This window comes from Centrocercus urophasianus, unplaced genomic scaffold, assembly GCF_019232065.1.
Source record: "Centrocercus urophasianus isolate 14NV4802_14NV808 unplaced genomic scaffold, USGS_Curo_1.0 seq_10, whole genome shotgun sequence".
Lineage (NCBI taxonomy): Eukaryota > Metazoa > Chordata > Aves > Galliformes > Phasianidae > Centrocercus > Centrocercus urophasianus.
In genome coordinates, this window is record NW_024884142.1 from 75,039,838 (window position 1) to 75,062,791 (window position 22,954).

Here is a 22,954-nt window from a genome sequence, read left to right on the forward strand (position 1 = left end):
TTTATTGCCTACCTATGATTGCTCTCAGTAACTGATTTGTTGACAAATACCCATAGAAAATTTTATTAGCCCTTGATATAATGAAATGCCTACTAAAGGCATATTCTATTAGATACAGCAGCCAGTTTACTTGATGAGGAAGGCTGAAATGTCATTATTTGCATAATCTTAATTTGGTGGTAGTTATTACAATTAAATTTGTGCCAGTTGAAAACTAGGCCAGATAGCAAACAAAAATTTGAGAAGTATTTAAATTACTGAGAAATCATGTTCAAATGCTTTTTTTTAAAATATAAATTAATAAATTGTGCTGATTGCATAAACATGCATGATGGTGGTTGGGAAAAAAAGACAGCCTACATAGTTCTATATTGGAGGATTAAGATACTAAAATAAATACTTGTGAAGAACTTCAAGTGCTTAGAATTGCTGAAAACATAATGTCATACAAATTTTGCTAGCATCAGTTCTCACTTGTGTCACTGTGTAAGTGCAGACTAAAGCTATTTAGGCCTTAAGATACTGGAGATTTTTTCCTTTTTTTCTTTTTTTCTATTTTTTTAGGATTTACCTTTCTTTTGTAGAATGTTCTGTCTTGCTTTAATGAAAGCTAGGATGTCAGCATCAGTCTGGCTGTCTCCAGTCAGAGGAATAGATGTACTTGAACTTGGTGAGGTCCTGAAATGAGAAAGCATATTTGTGGACCAAACTGAATAAATAATTTTTCTGTTTCTTTATCTCCTCACTCCTTAAAATGGAGGGCTTTGTTCTTTGTTCTCCAGATTGTTAAAAATTGCACTGTTTGGAGAAGAATTAAGCTGAGGACATCGTAATGTAGACTCCTAAGAATAGCCAATAGTAGCTTTTTAGTTATGTGGAACTATGAGCTGAATAGTTATAAAACCTTCCACAAAGGGTTAAAAATATTTTACTGCTCAAACAAAGGCTTACCACCAATTGGAAAAGCTCTGTATGGCGACTATATTGAAGAAATTATGGAAATGACCATGCCAAGTTCTTGTTTGCTTTTGGGAAAAAAAAAAACACCCAAAAAGCAACAGCTATTTATTTGAACAGATCATTAGTATTTTTGCCTAGTGTAAGAGAATATAGTGTATAGTATATAGTGATGTAGTACAAGAAAGTTATTCTAATCAGCTAAGAATTTGTCTCTGTGTTGTTAGTCTTCTGTAAAGATTAAGCATTAATGTAAAAATCAGAAACAGAGTGATAAAAATTACAATATGGAAGCACAAGTGGTAATGAAGGGAGAAAAATTATTTTCACACACTCTACCTTTGTCATTACTGTTATTTCTGCTGTTCTTTACCATCTGCTGCAGTAAAAAGTAATTGTGCCTACCATAAAACAAGTCTGACATCCTTTTCTTTGTTGGACTACTAATTAAGTCCTTTGTTGCAAAATTAGTGAATAATAATGGAAAAAAATTATAGAAACTACTATATGAACTCAATAAAATATTTCATATGTAACTTACAAGGAGAACTCAAAATACCATCAAAGGTTTATTCTTGTTGATCTTCATGTGATTAACAGTAATATAAAAAAAATTAAAAATACTTTATATATATATATATTTGCTGTTTTATATATGTTTTATTTTGGAAGATGAGAGAAAAAAACTTGCAGTTTGTTCTAACTTTTGCATCTTGAAAAACAGTAGCTTAACCATATTTTCCTAGGGCCCTTAATACCAGAAGTACTGAGCACAATGAGAATATAACCTCTGGGAGTATACTGCCACGGCATGACATTTTGGTGGGAGAAAATGATGAGGAAATGAAAACATATGGAAAAAATGAGAAGCCATCAAAAAACACAACACAAAACAGTAGTTTCTGCTAACCTGCTAAGCTAATTTTCACAAGGTAGTACCTCATTTGAAAAAACATGGAATATAACATTTGCTAAGCCTGACAAACTCTGACTGCTGCTGTCATTTTATTTTACTCTAATAATTTGTGGGAGGGAAACTGAAAATATTTCATGGGGTCACAAGAAACCTTGTCTAAAATTTTATGTCAATGTCATGAGGTCAAAATCACAACAGTAAAAAATCTCTACCCAGAACTTGCAGTCTGTGATAGTTACCCACTCAGATCTCTCTTTCAAATTATTTTATTTATAGTTTCAGAGTCTCTTTCTCTTGCAGAAACAGAAACAGTCATGAGGAATCATGAACTCATGTGGAAGAAAGCCTGAGGCCACCTCCTTCCAAGTGATAATGCAAGTACTTGTGCAAAGCTTGTGATGTTGTTGAGGAATTTTGAGTAAAACCTGCTATTCTTTCCCTCCCCTCCTCTCCCCTTCCCCTCTTTCTGTCTTTCTGCCTTTTTCTCTCTTTTATTAAAAAAAAAAACTGTTTATAAAGATAGCAATAGAGGGTTATCTAGGGTGTTATATTACTGGCTTGTATTTTCCTCTCATTAGTCTAGGTAGGCTTCTTGCCTTATTTTTGTAGTTGGGTTATCAAAAACAATTGAATTGTTTTTCCCAAATGAATCTGCATTGGAATTGGTTCTTGTGGTCTCTGAAAAACTGGAATGGGAGAAGAAATGAGGGCAAGGATATAATCCTTGTAGAGGGAATGTTAGTACATGCTAAGTACAAAGAAGTTATTTAAAAAAAAATATACATATATATATATATGCACATATATATAAAGCACTTGTTGATTATGGGAAGAAAGACTATTTTCAGTTGAAGCCATGTGATGATCCGGCTTATGTAGTGAATGTGGCTACTCAGGAATGAACAAGGAAGCTCATAAAGATTATGCTTTTAGGATTTGCCTTCTAAGCAGGGCTTGTAAAGTGCTTTGACAAGCCTCATGAAGAGTTTGTAGTGATATATTTAGTTCCCAAACTGACAATTATCCAAGTGAGGCTTTAGCAAATTTTTCGTTATTTCTTTAGTTGGGCAAAATTATTACTGGAAACAGTTGGAGATTGAGTAAAATCCAGCGAAGTCTTTGGCATGTGTTTTGGTGAGAGCCATGCAAATGGATGTTGCGCATTCCTTTGTCTACAGATATAATTATCAAAGAGTCCCACAGTGAGGAAAGCAGATTTCTGCCAGGGGATGACAGACACCGCTCTCTCTCTCCCTAGGTTTTTGTGTACGTTGCTGTATCTGGTACCATTCCTGATTGACGTTGAAAGATGGAATTACTCAGTTTTAAGATTTTTCCACTAGATGGCAGAATCGGCAAGTTCTTGCTTTTCCAATTCCGCAATGCTTCATTGCGGGAGGATGATACGATATTTCTGACAGAGAACTTGAAAAAAGAAAGAAAGTTATCACTAAAATGTCAGTGTATTATGCTGTTCCAGGTTCATTTTTTGCAAAAGATATTGCTCCCTTAATGGTAATAATGCTCCATACTTTATTATGGATATGTACTACAAGAACAATAAAGAATGTATGATGATACTACCTACTACGTGGTTTAACAATATCTGGGAGCTCTAGATTGAAGTACTGCTTTAGCATTTCCCCTCCAAAATGCCATTGATTTGGCAGTTATTAAAAATGAGATGATCTAGGAGCTTAAATTCCATTTTCTAAAAGAACTCTGTGTCTGTGCCCCGAGATACCAGGCTATCCAAGTCATATAACTGTGTTTTAATAAATCACATCAACTGACAAAGTACATCAACTGAATCATAATAGGCATTCATGATTGTATTCTTAACCTGCAACAAACGTAAGGTACTGTGACATAGTGGGATTTTTTGTCATTGCCGTAAGATTTTTTGCTTTTTACTTGCCACAATCAGAACGTGTACATTTATGAATTCTGTGAGTCAGCTGATAGAAATATTTTTTATGTGCAGTAGTTGACATTTTAAATCATGCTTCTCACTGTATTTCAATGAAAACTACTCTCCAAAATTGTTTAACTCTGCTTTTAAAAAGGTACACAAATTCAGACCACTTAAGGTGTGATTTTAAGGAATTGACTTCTCATTTTCAAGTGGTCTCCTGGATCTCGGGCAATACACCAAAATTGGCTTTAAAGTGATCTGGGAGAACTGAAAACCTTGAGAAGGTGATATTTAAAACAAACCGACTTAGATTGAGTGAGGTGAAACCCCAAACCAGAAAATTATGACTGTGTTCAGTAATAAAACAGGACCTTAAACTGCTACTCTGTCTGCAAAACATTACAGCCAGACATGCTTGTTTGCAAGTGAGAGAAGCTTTGTAATGACTCGAGGTGTTACTTCCATGAAAGTGACTAACAATTAGAGTACTGATCTAACAAATGAGTCTTTCATCTTAGTAGAAACACTAAGTCTTACTTACATACCTCAGAAATCATTAGAATTCCTCAATTAGAAGGATGGTCATTATGGAAGTAACCTGCATCCTTTGTGTTGAAGCTATGGTTATTTTTCCATAGTATTGGAAGATATGTTGCATCAAAAAGGGATGAATGAATGTGATTTTCTTGCACAGTTAGTATTTTCAGATTCTTTAACATTTACGGTGTCCATATCTCTCTTAGTCTGTTTCCAGAATCCAGGACCCTTCTGTTTAACTTGAGTTTTAGGCGCTTTTCCAGTGATGAGAAAAGGGGAAATTTTGCTGATACTGCTTCACATTTAATGGAAAGCTATTATGTAATGGTGGGGAATGGGGGCAATGATCCCCCACTCTGTGTGTTAAGCCTGAAGGTCTTGGTATCTCAGGAGAATTAAGTGTTGATGTCCTTGCTGGAAAACTACTTTTCTAGCTTTTTCTTAGAATCATAGAATCACAGAATCATCAAGGTTGGAAAAGACCCCTACGATCATCCAGTCCAAACGTCCACATGTCACCAATATTTCCCACTAAATCATATCCCTCAGTACTACATCCAAACATTTCTTGAACACCCCTGGGGATGGTGACTCCACCATCTCTGTGGACAGTCCATTTCAGTGTCTGACCACATTTCTCTTGGAGAAATGTTTCCTGAAGTCTGACCTGAATCTCCCCTGGTGCAACTTGAGGCCATTCCTATCACCAGTTACATAGGAGAAGAGGCCAACCCCCCCTTTACCACAACCTCCCTTCAGGTAGTTGTAGGGAGAAATAAGGTCACCTCTGAACTTCCTCTTCCCCAGATTAAATAATCCCAGTTCTCTCAGCTGCTCACCATAAGACTTGTGCTCCAGATCCCTCATAGCTTCACTGCCCTTCTCTGAACACACTCCAGGGTCTCAATGTCTTTCTTCTATTGAAGGGCCCAAAACTGAACACAGTGCTTGAAGTGAGAAAACACTTTTCACTAGCAAAGAGATGAAACTAAGGATGCTAAGAAAATCTTTAAAGAGTGATGACTCAACTTTTAGAAGCGTTCTTCCTGAGTCCAGGTGCTTGACAAAGCTAGACAAAAAGATAGGTGACATGATTTAGTGTGATAATAGTCCTTCTTCGAGCAAGAGGTTCATCTAGATATTTCTAGAGGTGCCATCTAATCAATATTTTTGTAATATGTTAGTTGGCACTCTTGGCTTACAGTTTTGGACTTAGACAGATGTATGACTTACAGAAGTCCAGTCTCTCTATTCAGCAACTAAGATCTAAGACCATTCATGTTCTTTAGATAACATGTAATTTCAATTTTCGTTCTGAATCTATCCAATTATTTTTCTTGAGTTGAATCGAAGAAGGCAAATTCAATTTCCTGACAGTTTCTGTAAAATTCTTGCTTTTTTTCTGGCAATTACAAATAGCCTTAGATTTATCATTTCTTTCTTGAACTTAGTAGCAAGAGTTTTTACCCAGTGGGTGACTTGCTTTTTCTTTTTGAGCCATCTGTTGTGAAGCATACGTCTGGGTCAGGCATGGGGCAGCAGCTTGAGAGATGTACACACTGTTGTTGCACTGTCTCCCTTGCTGTGAAAACCCAAGAGCTGATCAGCTCCATCTAGGCCTTAAATTGGAGAATCTGGAAAGATGATGAGTGTTGTTGCGTGAATGTTTGATTTGTAAGTGTGGCACTGAAAAAAAAGTGGAGAATGTGTGTAACATCCAAAGGCATGCAACCTTAACATTGTTAAAAACAAATTTGCTTCAGTTCTCCAGGCATCTGAACCTTAAAAGTAGAAGGAACAGATGTTCCATTTAAAGGCAGACAAAATACATTCAGAAAGATTCAAGCTGCTTAAAATCTGAATATTTTTTGTGTTTAGTTGCAAAATAAATTTGGCTTCACTTGCAAATTCCTAGATAAATTGTTCAAGTCAAATTGTTACGAACATTTGTAAAGCTTTGAAATATCATTAATCAGACATGTTATTCTCAGATTATATTTTATCATCATGTAACACTGCAGAAAATTGGCAGAAATGAAAAACAAGACAGAGAACATTGCAAAAAATGTAAATGTTTCTCTTGTTTCACATAGCCCTAGTACAGGAAATAAATTTTGTAATCCAAGGCAATCAATACTAAAACAACTGATGCTAAAAGTCTTCATTGAATCTGAAGAGTTGTCTGAAAACCTAAGGAAACTAAAGTGATTTCAAAGAAGCTGAGGACATAGAGTCTGATACTGAACATGCTGTGTGGTTTGCTGGAACAGGACAAATGAAATCTATTAAGAGGGAGTGACTGAGGTTAGGAAAGAAACAAACTGCAAGGGAATGGATTCCTTCTGACAGAAGGAAAAAATCCAAAATTTTTAGATTTCAGTAAGCATCCAACATTCGTTTTATTCACTGGAGATACAAGAACAATTCAACATTAATGAAATTAAACTTTCAGTGAGAAAAGTTGGTTGGATGGGGCCCTGGGCAGCCTGGTCTAGTATTAAATGTGGAGTTTGGTGGTCCTGCCCGAGACAGAGAGGTTGGAGATTCATGATGCTTGAGGTCCCTCCAACCAGGGCCATTCTGTGATTCTGTGATTCTCTGATTCTGTGACTCTGTGAAATAACTTGAACAGGCAAGAATCTGATAAACATCCTAAATGAAATCCAACATGTGAGAAGAATGACACTTTTTTTCAGACTCGACAGGCGCCCAGTAGGAGGAATAAACATATATATATTTGCAATTCAATCCACAGCTTTGCTGTAGAGAGTAGGGCACATCTTTTCAAGTTTGAGGGATTATATTAGGCATACATTTTGAAAAACACAATTTCTTGATGATTATCTTACATTCCTCATTCTTTCTCTTAGTACTGTGACTCTGGGATTGGTGATTAGATCATACAGTGGAATGTAGAGGTGGACCATTCTTTATCCATTTTGCACAGTTGTTTTTTGTTTTAAGTAATATGTTCAGAACAGATGAGATTTAATATTTCTACAATCTCCAAGTGAAAGATAATGAAAACATAATTATATCTGCGAAACCCTTTATATCTATCCAACGGGTCAATGAAAATGAGTCTGCTAGCCTTTGCAATATGCAAACCACTGATTTCAGCTCCTTAAGTATATTTCAGTAAAAAGATTAACTTGTTCAATAAATTACCTTTCTTATGCACTGATAATCCTTGTCACATCTCACCTCCTTGAACTCAGTCAAGTTTTGCTTCTTACTCTGGTTGCAGTAGTATCAAGTCAATTCCTTTCACAGCTTACTAATGCAGAAATGCTCACTATTTAACTCCTTTATGACGTAGACTCATTTGACATTTAACAAACTTTTTTTTTTCCATTCAAAAAAGTTGTTTGGCCATGCAATTAGTGCCTTTTATACATGTTTATCCTTCCTAAACCTCACAAAGATTCCTAGTTTCCTTTCACTGTTATTTTAGCTATAAATTCATTTAATATAAATTTAATTTGAGGCTATCACATTCTCTTCCCAAAGTTTAATCATCTTTAGTAATATAACTAAGGTGTGTCAAACAGTAATAATTCACATGAATTATTCACTAGAAGGTGATCAAAACATTTTTTTCGAACAGACATATAAATCTCAAGAAAGATTATGGAGTGTGCTTGTATCCTTGAGGCACTGACACAGACAATTTACAAGTACTGTTTTTAATCCTGAAGTCTGAATTTATATTAATTCACGCTAAGGATTTTTTCTGAATAGTTTTACTGCATAGTTATTCTTTCAACAGAAGTCCTAGATTTCTGACATGAAGCTCCTTAAGTTTTAGACCTTTAATCTATTGAATATACCTGTGAACAAAATTCCTTTCTGAAAATATGTTTTATTTATACTACATTATGTTGCATATAATTTGAGAGCTTCTGCTTTTGTTCTGCTAGGTGAACACAGCAATATTATTTCAGAGATTCTTGTTTTTTAGTTGAATTAGAAACAAAGAGCCATTTGATCTTGGGACCATGCAAAGAGAGGAGAAATTTTAGACTAAACTCATCCTACACAGTCACGGGAACAGGTATGTAAAGTTCCTACATCAACTGAGGTCAAATAAATTCTTGAGAATAAAGACTTTATTGTTTTATATTCTTTAACACTGTGAAATTGGAAACTTCTACTTTAAAATGTTATTGCCTCAGGTAGGAGGAAAAGTAAAATTTAATGCATAGTGGGATGTTAAGTCTGCAGCTCTTCCTCACAAAAAGCAGAAAGAGTGTTTCCAATTCCATACACATCATGTACCTGCGTAAAATATGTTTGAACAGCTAATACAAGATCAGCTCTCTGAAGCTATGTGGAGGAAAGAATAGTTAACTTCAAGCAACCATTGCAAGAATAATGATATGTAGCAAATATGAGAAAACGAAACTGTATACTTCTGATTTGTTCTGTAATTTAAGTTTGAAAATATGAATGCCCTGGATCTGTGATACCTATGAAAGGATGTCAGTTAGTCTCAGTCAAAATGTCCATTAATTACACAGAGGAACTCCACATTATAAAAGCCATACTAGTTTTTCTGAGAGACCACATAGGGCAGCACAAGCCACCAAAATAAGCTCAGCAACTTATAGTGATCAAACACTTTCCCATGTTCTATTGCAAATACTAAATGTTTCCTGAGACCGGTTCCCTGGTACATGCTGATAAGGTATTTGAAGGAAAAATTTAGAAGAAAATTATAGAGGAACTAAAATATGCAAATTCACTTCTGAGAAGGAGCAGGGATGTAGGAAGGGGAAACTATTACTTGTGGAGGGTGGTCTCCCATTGCATTGAAAAACTTCTCAGGCCTTATTGTATGCCATTTTCAGCTCTAGTTTAAAGTGCAGAAGATATCACCATACACTAATGAGAAGAGTTCATACAAACAACGAGGCAAAGAGGTTGCACAAGTGGTCCTTAGCTTAGTTCAGTACAAGGTTAAAAAGAGTATTTCCAATGAACAGTCATGAACTGTTTGAGCTAAGTTGGCTGGCTTTGTGATGAGCTAGACTGAAAATGCTTCTGCATTCTGTGCTGCCAGATTTTCTGTGGGACTGGTAACATTGAGCCTAAAGCCAGGAATGAACATCTCAAACTAGGTCTTAAATAATGTCAACTATCTGCAAGGTGAACAGTGCCTAAGTCTTTAGAGTACACTACTACTACTACTACCACCTACTACTACCTACTACTTTAGAGTAGGGATGAGAACTGGAGAAAAGTAGAGACTAGTGTTGGTTTTCGTCAGTCTGAAAACGCCTTCTTAGACACCGTTACGGGGATTACGTGTTTCTTTCCCTCTTTGCACTCATTGTGGAGCATTTACTGTAGATACACAAGAGTTTACTACTGAAAATTAGATTTTTTTTTTACTTTTTTAAGCAAATCCATTATTTAATGACATGTAGGATATGTTTTACTGCAAAGCAGAAAACATCATTTAAGCTGACTACTGTTATAAAAACAGACACCGAGATACTCATCAGAGAAAAATTAACTGTATAATGAGAAGGGAAGAAAGGGAGGAGGATGGAGAGAGAACATCTCCATTTATTGACAATGAATACAGAAACATTCACATTCTGGTGGTATACATTTTCTTGCACTCTACTTTACTTGAAGGCCATGAAATACCTGTTACTTCAAATCTGAATTAGAAATTTTGAAATTACAAGTGACTGATGGTGAAATAACTCAGATCATTACTTTGTTGTAATGTAGAGGTTGCATCAATGCCATACCATATCACACACAGTATCTCTGTGGAATAATATGCTGCAAGAGTGTAGCATCAGGACATTTTGTCTAGAAAATGTTCAAAATGTTCCTGTAGACATTTTTTTCTACAGGAAATCTAGGCTATACGTTCAGTCATTTTAAAATCTGTTTTGATTTGCAGCCTCCTGAATTCATTCCAAAGGAGATATGATATCCTTTTATAGCAAAATTGGGTGATAACAGGCTTGTTTCTCAGAGCTATTGGTCATGGGGTTCCTAGTGATAGGTTTGCAGGGTGCAAAGACTAGCAAGCCAAAAGGACTGATTTACAGTAAGATACCTTCAATAGGACCAAACAACAGAATTATGAGTTTGTTTTCTATGCAGTCATTTTTCTTGTTACTAGAAATGCAGTTTTTGAGTGTGATATTTACAAAACTTTCTGATGTACTAAAGCTCTAAAAATCTTACATTTTCTTACAACTAAGTAAGGAAGAGAAAAATGATCAATTTACCTGTTAGCTGATAGATGTTGTGAAGATTTGATGAACTGGGGATAAATCGTCGTGCTATTCGGTGAGTTAACCAACTCTGTCTTTTCTTGCTGGGTCTAGATCAAAAAACAAAACTATGTAGTAGTATGGGATTTTTTTAGAGCGTTTAATATCGGTCTATGGGTCTCAGCTATAACGAGGTAGGTCAGTGACTCATTCAAAAAACAATCTGAAATTTACAGTATTTTCTTCACTTACACAAACACTTCTGAACAATGAGAAAAGTGTTCAGGATTGAGTCAAAGATACTTAAGCTCATGTTACAGGGTTTTAATATGTAACAGCACGTTTCACTATTTGAGTCTCTTAGGGAGCTCAGATGTATAGATAGGTCAAGATCCAAGATATCAATCCCTTTCTATTTTTTCCCCAGTTCCTTAATCTTCTACTGGTGAATCATGAGAGACTGAATCCTGGACCTCTCTTTTAAGGGACAGAAAAAAAAATTGTGCTGCAGTGGATTCAAGATTATTGTTTGTAGTGTTTTAAAAGTCTAAATTTTTAGACAGGATGTTAAGTAAAATATTATAATTTTGCCTTAGGCTAGGGACTTTAATTTGAAAAAATATTTTATAACAATAACTTGAATTTAAGCTATTTTCATGGTATTTTATGAATATGTAAGCTTCTCATATTAAATATCTGATTTATTTTAGACTATTTTCTTTAAAATATGTTTTAAATTTATACTCACAGGAATTAAACGAAATACTGTCTAAAATCTTCTGTCTCTTTTATAACAAATTTTCTCCACAGACTAAAGCTTATCTTCTAGTTAATAACAAGTAATATGTACAGACTGCACTTAGCAGTCTTTTCCACTAGGCTGATAGGCATCTCACAGCTGTCCTGTGCTATGAGATGCCATGTCACTGCTTGGAAGCCATTAAAAAAAAAAAAAAAAAAAAAAAGGGAGCTCATAAGAAAGCTATGTTATTTCAGTTGTTTCCCTTCCAGACCTTTTGTACCGTACTCTGTGTTTGTGAAACCATGTAGCTGTCTCACTGCCTGATGAACTTCACATAATTTGCTTAAAGTCACATCTCTTTCAATCATTTTTGCAAAAGTGTTTAAAATAGAACACTTTGTTTCCAGTGAGTTCTTAAACAGACAAGGATGGTAGTGGTTGGACTCAGCTGGAGAGCAAGGGGACACATGCACTATGGTGAGAGTTAGTGAGCCTTTGGGAGCTTAAGAAAGCTGAAAGATTACAGGAGACTTTGAAACATTGCTAAAAAACAAATTACATTTGTTGGGTTTTGTCCATTTTGTCCAGCTTTGACTGCCATACACGTCATAAAACTGATGAAATCATAGTTTAGTAAGCAGTGAGAAAGATTATTTTTTTCCAGTTGCCTCTATTCATTTTATGTTCCATCAGAGTCTTTGGAATTTTTGGGACTGTTCTTGGCTTTCCTTCAACTTGTGTGGGAGGAAGTCAAAACAGAAAATAAAGCAGAAAGCAAGGGTTTCGCTTTGTTTGTATTAGCTTCATAGAGCATAATTCACATTAGCTTTGTCTGATTTACATTGGAACGAGCAGTGGTGAATCAGGACTCAAATCCCTTCCTTCGTAGTCCTTTCTATCTTGTCAATTAATGAAATTATTTTTATGAAATTTTATACTTATTAATATTAACATATTTATTATTAATATTAATATATTTATTAAATTTATGAACTTATTGAAGATTTTAAATTTACATTAAAATGGAAGAAATACACTGTAATTGTGTACCTGTAGATTTGTTCCCTCTTCAGTCCACCAGGCTTCAAAGTCTTTTTGCAGCTTCATCTTGGCTTTTTCCATGAGAAGCTGCAGGTGTTCAATCTCTACCTTCAGCCCTTTCAAGCGATTGAACATTGTTTTATAACTAATGTGAAAAGAAGAAAGAGTAGTAAAGACCTTACAACATGTCTCTGAATAAAGTTTAATTCTACCTAGAATAGCTACAGATTTAAAATAAAAAGAATATTTAACAATCAAAGTGGTGAGGATGGGCAGAGTGGTGGTGAGAAGAGACCTCTCATATTTTATGATAGCTTCACTAGAGATTAGAGTCCTATCCTGGAAAACTAAATTTTTACTAAAATAATAGTGAAATTAAAGTGCAGCCAACATTGATTTTAACACAGGTTTGATAATGTCAAGATACGCATTGATTGCCCTTCCAAATGAAAGCTAATATGTAGTCAGAAATTACTGAAGTTTGAAACAGTCAGAAATTACCTCATAGGCTACATATAATACAAATGCCTACAAAATTACATAGATGTGATATCCTTGCATCTATTTTCTTCTGTCTTCTGGGCCAAAGCTACAATACAGCAAGCAGAAAGATTGACTAACCAGTGCATATTCTACATATTATTTACAACTACTCAGTCCTACATAGCCTAAAAGTTTTTCATAGGTCGAGGAAGGCATGACATTCATGAATCAACAAAGAAGGTACATGGTACATTTGGATTCAAAGAACTAATTTCTGATGCTAATCCTCAAGGGGGATATTAAGTTTCTATTTATTCTTGACCACTGGCCCTAGCGTAGGTTTTCACCATTTGCTTACTGTGGCATCTTACAGACAAACCAAAAGCTTATACACAAATTTTAAACCTATCAGCAAATCACAAGGCTGACATTTTTTAAAATGTCAGAGAAACCCTGATGTTAACTGTGTGTAGAATTGTAATACAATACAGTTTATCCTTTGGAGCATGATTTGAAGCAGAAGTTATACCTTTTTTTCTCTTCATCAATTTGAGTTCGAAGTTTCTCTTCTACTGGATCAAGAGCATCTAGCACTTCAGAAGGATTGGAAACAGCTGTAGAAGGAATGACCAGATATAAGAGATGAACATCTTATTTCTGAAGAAGCAACTTGTAATCAGCGTACGAGCTGTTTTTAAGAGGTTGGTAACAAAATAGAAGTCTATAGCAGTTTTTCTTTTCTGGATTTTTTTTTTTTTTTTTTCTGAATTCTATATTCAGGCTTTAACTAATGTTAGAGAGATTTAATTACTATGGTGATTTGAATTAAGTTGTTTTGAATTTCCTGGAACATTTGTTTTAGATATGAATAACAATGATTTTGCCAGCTCATCCCGTAAAACGCCACCAAATGCTTTCAATGACAGTTTTGGCTACAAATAGAAGATCCAATAGTAGCTGTGCTGGTACCTGGAAACAGTAACAGAAAGAAGATTAAAGTATGAACATAGAGTGTAACTTCTATCAGCAATACGTTTGGACAGATTGTATGCATGCGGAAAAGGTTGTGAAAATACATTTGAGAATTTTTTTCAAGGTAGAGAAGAACTGCGAAAGTACTCCAAGAGAGTTTAGCCCAAGTTAACCTACAAAAGCAGCTCAGGATTTTCATGTCCTATAGCAGAGTTAGCATGCAATAAATGAAATGCTTCTTCTGAGAATCAGTAGAACAGCCTTTCCATCATGGGTTGAATGAAGTAAGTTCATTTCAACAGAGAAAAGAAATGTATTGTTACCTATTAGTCTTACAACAGTTTCTATTTCTAGAATGTATGAGAACAGTTTAATATTCCCAACAGAATACATTTAACTTTTAGAACTGAAGAAAACTGAAAAGAAACAAAAGATTTGCTGTACAATACATGCAAGTTTACATCCAAATCACTATTTCTGCCAAGAAAATAAATTCTACATCAACCTGTCATTAGGCCTAAGGAGTGCAGCCTTTCTCTGAGGAATGGAATCTGTCTGGAACAAGAGGGCAGCAGTGACCCTTTTCAGGCTGTCAGCACGCCAGCTACATACATTAATCTTGTGTTGTAGCACCCTGTAGCTTAGTACAAATGAAACTGAAAAGCGTTTTATTTCTTTTAGAGCTCTTAGATCAAGCATTTTAATACAGACAGCCAAGATGGACAAAGCCCATGCACACTTCTCATTTCATACATCTAAAGGCTTCATTAGGTGTGCAGATTACAAAAGGACAGGCAGATGATATTTGTGGTGGAGAGAGTATCCTCTTTAAAATAACCTACTTGGAGTGTTAAAATGAGTATGCAAATCAAGAGGTAGAAACAACATGACAGAGGAGATGCTAGAGCAGTGGTGTTATATAATACAACAAAACTGAACACAGTCGATAAGGAGAAGGCTTCAATAATCGTGCCAGATCCTGCAAGGAAAGCAGCAAGTCTATCAATGATTTCAGGGGATCAGTAGTTTCTAATTTGTCAGATTTCCTCCTCGGGAGGAAGGCATAATTTGACAAAGTGCAGCACTACATAGGATAGGTTGCTTAAGTGTAGACAATTTCTGAAGAGCTCCTAAGGGCTGAACTTTGTTCTTCCCTTCATGAACACAGCATCCAGGCTTGAGAGAAATGTACTCTCATGGAAAAAAAAGGTTTAGGATGTTACTGCATCCCAGGTGAACCATGCTCATGAGAGCATCCTGAATGCACCCCAGTGCAAAGCCAGGGAGGCTGAGCTTAAGCTGTCCTCAGCAGCAGTGAAAGGGACTCTCCTGAGCATGCCTGTCCACAAGGAGCAGCAGCTCTAGTCCCTGAGAATGAAGGGAAATAGAGTAGAGAACAGAAACAACTTAAATGTTAATGCTGTTTCTGATGGGAGAACTTTCCTACATGGAAACATTATCCAGTTCTGCTAGTCATTACAAAGAGATGCAGGATCATAATACTGTAGCTTTCCTTTCCTGATTTATTTGGATATCTAATACTTGGAAAAACATGTTTGTACTAACTCTCAAATGGCAGCCTCAGGCAGAATTTGCTCACGTACATAAAAACACAAAGAAAAATGTTTTGCTGCTGATTATACACTGTAGAATGGATTGTTTTGTTAGAAATTACCTTCAGAAGTAATAATAAAGACTTTTATAAACACAGAGTATCTCTATGACGCAAAGCCTCAGCACTCTCAATCCTGAAAGCAGCTATGCATATTCCCTCTAGGAATATGCTGGTGATGAAAACAAGAAACACAGCCGTGGGCAAGGTGAGCTGCACAAAGTTTTGTGTACATACGCAATGGGAAGAGATGCGTACACCAGAAGAAGAAAGCACTGGAGCCTGTGGGCTCCTGCTGCTGACACGTTGTAGTCCTCTCCTCCCACCTGCAATTTCAGCTATAGCTCAAGCTAAGAAGCTAAGGCAGAGGCTATTGGCTCAGTCTGTGCTCTGTATCTGACATTTAACAGTATCACTCTCCAGCAGGCAGGCTCAGATATTTAAAATAACATGAAAGACAACTCTGTTATTAGTCGGTACGATGCACAAAGTTTGATTACAAACTTGAGATATCTAAGAAGAATTTATTTTTTCCACCTATTTTACTTCCACACAAGACTTTCTTTTTCACTGTATGTATCTCCCTTCCCCTATAGAAAAAAAATGCTTTAAAATGTAAAATCATTTTGCTTGGGTTTTGATCACGTTAAGGGGTGTAGCAGATACGTGACATACACGTGTAAGAAAACATTGCCTATGTATGTGAGGAGCTTCAGCTGGCGTACACCTACATAGATCTACACAGTAGTTTCAGTACTGTACTCCCAAGAAGTATTAGTTTCTCTACATTAGTCTAACTGCCCGTACAACAAGCAGGAAAATAGTATGAATCCTACATTTGGTGTATTTTGCTAACAGAACTGACTCACACAACACAAGAAAGAAGTTTAACAGACCTTGAGTAGTGAAATAGCTAGCAATATTTATATTTATCTTTAGATCAACTGCTTTTGCTTCATCTTCTGATATAACCTATTTGGCAAAATAGGACACAGGGTACAGCTGATATCAGTAGCCTGCTTAGGGATGAGAGTGAGTGGACCTTGTGTGAGAGGACAATTCATTGCATATTTTTTCATGAAGAAGATTACAAGAGGCATTTGAAGTTCCATTGCTTTTAGTTTAATAAGAGGGCCAACTTTGGAGCAAAGGAAGTAGTAAATTTTCCAATACTTTCCATGTGACCAAATCACACAGTACCAAAAATACATTATAGCACTTGTTAACAATCTCACTGTTTCAAAGCATTGTGAAAAACATGGATAAAAACCACTATTTCCAGCATAAGATATCAAGTGTAATCACCACAGTTTACTGAAAGCAGGCAACAACTTGAAGTACTCTGACAGATTCTTGTCCGCAGTCACAAAATTTTGCAAGAAAACTCTCTGTGACCCTAAACTTTATACTCTCAGGGGCACTCATATATTTCCCAACTTGAGTATATCCTGGAAGTCAAACTCCTAGGGATTTATTGTACTTGTGCCTCAAATAACATTGTGCCCTGCCCTCCAGCTGTGCGTTTGCAGAGAAAGATTTTCATTTTTTTCACTGAATAGTCTTGTGTTTATCTCCTTAAATTTATAGTCACTTGAAGTAACAAAATTTAGAATCGACTTCAGTATCCAGTTAGTATTTTTACTGCTTTATTTATCAGCTTTGCAGCTTTTTGGCAAACTCAGGCTTTAGTGCTTTCAAAGTGCATCATACTTTGTTATTTTGGCTTTTTAAAAAAGAGCTACCCTTCAGCTGCTATTCAGGATCATCTTGCAAGGAATTTTCATGTTCTTTTTTCTTACTCCTCCTCTAGGCCATGACAACCTCTTTGCCACCAGTTACTACACTGTGAACCTTATACAAAGCAAAGATGAGGAGGCACAGCGAAACCCATCAGAACATACCCTCATGTCTGGAACAGTTTATGATGTTGGTTTTAGAGCACTTTACCCTTAATCCTAGTATAAGAAACCTTTAAAAATTTCAGCCAGGTGGCCCTAAGAATTAGGGAGTGTCCAAAGAAAGGCTGCAAAAATGGTGAAGCGTGTGAAGGGCAAGGTGTGTGAGGAGCAGAGGTCCCTTGATTTGCTCAACCCAAAGCAGAGGAGGTGAGGAGAGGCCTCACAGCAGCATACATCTCCCCACTCGGAATGGAGGAGCAGTGCTGAGCTCTGCACTCTGTGACAGTGACAGGACCTGAGGAAATCACATGGAGCTGTGCCAGGGGAGGGTCAAACTGGGGTTAAGAAAAGGTTCTTCACCAGTCATCAGTGGGCATGGAACAGGCTGCCCAGGGAATGAGCTGCTACAATTTGAGAAATATTTGGACAGTGCTCTCAGAGAAAGGTTTTGAATTTTGGGTGGTGCTGTATGGAGCCAGGGGTTGGACTCCATGATCCTCCTGGGTCCCTTCCAATTCACGATAATCTATAGTTCTATGATTCTAAGTATACATTGAAGTAAAGTGTCTATTTTTCAGTTTTTTATAAATGTGCATGCATAGAGGGTTGAAGGCATCTGTATTCTGTTGATTATTTTAGTCACTGAGTTTAGCAAAAATGCCCATCAGTATGCTTCTTCTCTAGGTACTCTAGATGTATTGCTTACTGTCCTACTTGCTTAATATTTGCTCAAAATAACTGACTTTCAATGCACACATGGAAAGTGAAGATATTTTTTTCCAGTCTCTATGAACTGTTTTGGCTAAATACAGATTCACATTCCAATTCCCTTAACTCTCTTCTTTGCAACTAGTTGTCCATATATGTGCTCCTTAAAATACACACGGCACATGAAACAAGAAGCTGTTGCTTTCTCCTCAGCTGCACTCAAGCCATCAAAGTTTCTTACGAAACCATTGTGGCTAGAAGATCTCTATTGGTTTCCAAATATACAAGTGAACTTTACAGTGAATTAAAAAAGAAGTTTCAAGTTTAGTGTGTTTCATACACGGCAGTTGATGTAGTGGAAGAGTAATATACTGTGTCATATTCAGGAAACACCTACGAATTCAGATTCTTGCTTACACTTACTAAATGCATTTTGCCTTTAGATTGCATAAGATAATTTATTGCATCACTTATCTTGTTCATAATATTAGACACATACCTACCTGATATTTCCCTACCTCCTAAGAAGTGGTGTGATTTATCATTCATCAGTTTTGAGACTTTATTAACATTCATTTCTACAACATTCAAAAGCTTTCATGGAAAAGAAAAAAAAAAAGTCTCTTTGCTATGTTACGTTTTTCTTGAAAGAAAATATTGGAAAACGCTTCTGAATGTGACTGCTTATCATGAAGCTGAGATATTAGGAATATACCACCGCTAATGTGAACATATTCAACTTAAGTGGGTTGGGGGGACTGGAATGTGTTTTCAGGACCTTCTCTGTCTATGCTGGCCACCTTCATACCCCACTCTAAGTGCCATACTTCTGCTAGTATGTGCCCAACAGCTGCAGGAGCCAAACAGTGAGGCTGTGTTAGGCTATTAACTCAAGAAGGTACAAGAAGAAGTAAAGAGATATTTACATATTTCTCATCATTCAAACAGATCTTCACTGTGTCCTGTGAAGAAAAGGATATTAAGCTCAATTAAAATGTCCTGGTATTTGCCAGCTCTGAGAAGAGATAATCCCAATAACCTGAAATGATCGCAATTCATCCACAAGATTCTCAACTGGAAAAGTATATTCAGCCTTTGCACATTCATGGGAAATTAGCAGCAACTACTTGTTCCAAATAATTATTTTCATTTGATCTTATCCTTTGAAAAGTTCTGGGCAAAGAATTTCTTCTGATCATTACAGCAAAATGAATAATGCTGATGCAAATAGCTTTGCATCAGATTTGCAGCTTGTTCTGAAACATCAAATTCCACATTAAATCTTCTATTATTCTTTAACTCATAGGAAGTTTTTACGTTTTTTAAAGGTAGATTTTACCTTTATCTTGAAAAAAATCAAGGGAAATACAGATGTGAAAAGAGCTTCATTTATTGTCTGTAATTGATTAGATTAAATAACTTTTGTTTGTTATACAGGCAAAGAACTCTCATAGCTCAAATTTTATCAATAGAGAACTAGCTTGCTGACCAACATACCCACATGTATGTACATATTTTTGCAAATTTTTGGAATCAGAAGGAAGAAGTTTGTGCCTAAAACTGAAAGTTACTCTTAGATGTTCCACCGTCTTTTTAGATGCAAATGAGAGAAGCTACTGAATTGTACTGGAGCCAAAGCAGAGTGCCTAAGTGCAGTAGACTGTGTGCATAAAATTTTCTTTTCCTTTATCTTATTGCTTCAAATAATATGTTAGAATTACCAGATCACTCTTTCTGGGAGGTACTTTGGGAGGCCACCTACTCAAAGTAAGGTGAAAACTAAATCAGATTGGTACTCTATCATGTCTTGAAAAACTCTGAGCATGGAAATCTTGCAAATCTCTCTGAGGACTTCTCTTAATTCATAACTATAATCACATTGTATTCTTTCTAATACTTTGATTTTAGTACCAAAATAGAGAGCTAAGAGCTTTATCTACAGACTCTGTTTTCATACTATTCACCTGGGGATGTCTCTCAATACAGGGCCTGCTCTGAAAGTAATTCCTCCTATTTCACTGTGTTGGCCTGCAACATCAGAGGTGGATGTTGGTGGTATGCAGCTGAGGCTGAAACTTCCTGCCAATATTCCATTACATTTTATTGCTATGCAACAGATGGCAGTAGAGGGGCAGTCTGACACAGTTCCTTCTGACATGGAAGTTTGAAACAAAGGGGTGGAATTGAACTCCTCCATGAGAAAAAAGTGCACCCATTGACATTCATCAATGCTTGCTGAACATTTATGGAGTCCAAATAGTGGACGTGAGCACAATGAGGTGGTAGGTAGTGCATTTCAGCAGCAGTGCAGTGAGATGCCTCCACTGGCACAGATGTGTATGAGCACAGCATGCAGGCTCTTGTTCATCTCTGGTGTGAGAATGCGTAACTAACGGTGGTGAGAAACAGTGTTTGGTAGCTGAGAATTTGCTCTATCAAATTGTGTTATTGTGCTTTGTATATGCATGAAAATAAGTTTTCATGAAAGTAAGTAGGAGGAATAACTTTCAGAACAACGTAGGTAATAATGCTATTCACACTGAACTTGTTAGGGTTGTTGAAGAAACATCTGTTGCAAGGAAGTTTACAAAGACTGCAAGCTGTCCTAACCAGGAATTGCTAAAGCCTGTGTCAATACAACTGAGAACCAAATTTTTGTGCTACAAGTTCAGATTCCTAATAGAAATATAACTTGATCCAAATATGTGTTTTACGCTTTTTAGAGATCTGATAAGCTGAAGATGAGTGGATCATAAGGGAAGCTTAATAGGAACACATAAATAATCTCAGGCAGTGCAGAATAACATTCCTGAAAGATTTCCTTTGGAGATGTAATGCTCTCTTTCTTGAGAATATGGTGAAAGAGGAAACTCACAGCTGCCTCTAGAGTTCAGCACTGAATCTAGTAAAACCTGCTAGAAAGGGTGCCAGAAATACACAGAAACAAACAAAGCTACAGAATACCTTTTAAAAACCTGAAGAGAAATCCAGAGCAAGAGAGGTCAGGTTAATCTTGAGGCCAGGTTTAAGAAGCGTCTTCTTACTATAATAATCTCCTAGAGTTTTAAAATTCATTCATGCACTATACAGGGAAAAACCCAAAACACACCTGACAACAGTCCTCAGGTACCGCAGCAAGGGAAGTTTTGCCCCTTGTCTCATTGCTGCTTCAAAATCCTGTTTCTTTTTCCTGACTGCAGTAATCTTTACAGAAGAATTTGGTACATACAGAAATACAAAAGCTCTGCAAGAGTTCAAAGTTTTAGCCTTGGAGAGCACTAATTCTAAGCCTAAAAAAGCATGTGAAACTAAGAGAGTAGGTCCGTTGCAGTGTGTAACTTCACAGTTATCTGAGGCCAAAGTCTGTGCTGTTCTATGCTGTTTTCCTGTGGAACAAATCTGGAATAACTGCAAAGATTTAAGTACACGGCAATGAGAAGAAACTACAAAGGTCTTCTAATCTTCTTAAAATATTCCATGTAATGACTTAATGTTCAAAATTCTTTGCTCATCAGTATTACAAATATTTGCTTGAAAAACGATTTGGTGAACCTTCCTAAAAGCATTTAATATGTTAAAACAATTACAAAAAGCAACTTCAAGAATGTATTTGTCACTGTCAGGGTAAATATTTTTAAAAAGGCAAAAATAATTTGCCTTTTTAAAATTTCTGCAATAATTTCTGATTTTTCAGCCTGTTTTGCTACAAATGTATGTTCATACGAGCAATAGTTAAAATTCATCACTTTTTAAGAAACATCATTTTGCCATTTTTCTGTCAGAGTTCTTAAGATAAATCTTAATGCAAAGCATTACTGATTACTTTAGTATAGAAAGAGAAGCACAAAACCCATCACTAAAAAGAATGGCCTTGGTACCACTAGAGGTCATAGTAGGAATAAAATCCATGCCCTGCATGCATGGGAGCAGCAAACTTTTACCGAAGCACTGCTGTTGCTTGAGATTTCAAGCAGAAATTAATGAAAAACACAACACATTGACATATTTTGCATATAAAAAACCGTGAATTTATATGAGAGATGTATCCTTAATTCTGAGGCCATTGCAAACTGACTGTGTTGCTTTTTTCCCTCCTAAAAATAGCATATTTTATGGACAGAAAATGCATGAATCCATTTGCACGGCTTTAGGAAGCATCCCTGGATACCTACTGGTAGTGGGGATATGTTTCTTTTTTCTCTCTTATCACAAAGCAAAGCCCTTAACATTCTGCAGCTCAGACAAACTGATTATATCTCCAAATGTCTTTTTTTAGCCTATATACGTTACCATTTTTGAGTGCCAGGAATGATGGCTTTAAAGCAGGCCATCTATTATTCTCCATGGCTTGTGTCAGACTTGTGTGGGAAAACACAGACCGCCACTTTGCTCAGCTCCTGTCATTTTGTGATTAAAACCACTAACGTCTCCTCATTTCATTACATTAGTACAGATCAAGATTCTGCTTCACATGAAGAAAGTTTAATGGCTTTTCAGTTACAAGATGTAAAGCAGTGAAAGAAATTGAACTCATATTATTTAAATAAGGGTTTACTGAAATAAGAGATTAAGTCTGACACAAGCCAGCAGTTTGGAAGTTCTCTGTGCTTTCCATTCACAGAAATCACAGAAGATGAATTCCTGACAGTTACTAATTATTAGCCTCGTTAATGTTTTCCGTGGTCTTCAGGCTGCTGTGCTTTTATTGCAGAGAGACATTTTGTACAACTCCTAAGTATCCCTTATATACTTAAGAGACAAACCATGGTCACACCAACTTTCTAGTGGCATGGACTAGAGCTCATTTGGGGGAAGTAGGAGCAGCAGTTCCTAGTACCTAGACCCAATAGAGGCCTCCATTTGAGGTGCAGCTGACTTATTCTGATAATCACAGAATCACAGAATGTCAGGGATTGGAAGGGGCTTTGAAAGAT

The 22,954-nt window shown here is 36.3% G+C and overlaps 1 protein-coding gene across 1 annotated transcript in view; it reads right to left on the minus strand.

Annotated features, from left to right (window-relative positions):
* KIF6 (kinesin family member 6) overlaps window positions 1-22,954 on the minus strand; it is a 140,013-nt gene that overhangs the window by 3,208 nt on the left and 113,851 nt on the right. Inside the window, exons 17-21 of the mRNA XM_042821733.1 lie at window positions 13,360-13,444; window positions 12,357-12,492; window positions 10,580-10,674; window positions 2,470-2,559; window positions 572-678 (exon numbers count right to left, since the gene is read on the minus strand). Of these exons, the coding sequence (XP_042677667.1) occupies window positions 572-678; window positions 2,470-2,559; window positions 10,580-10,674; window positions 12,357-12,492; window positions 13,360-13,444 (513 nt within the window). The remainder of the gene's footprint in view (window positions 1-571; window positions 679-2,469; window positions 2,560-10,579; window positions 10,675-12,356; window positions 12,493-13,359; window positions 13,445-22,954) is intronic.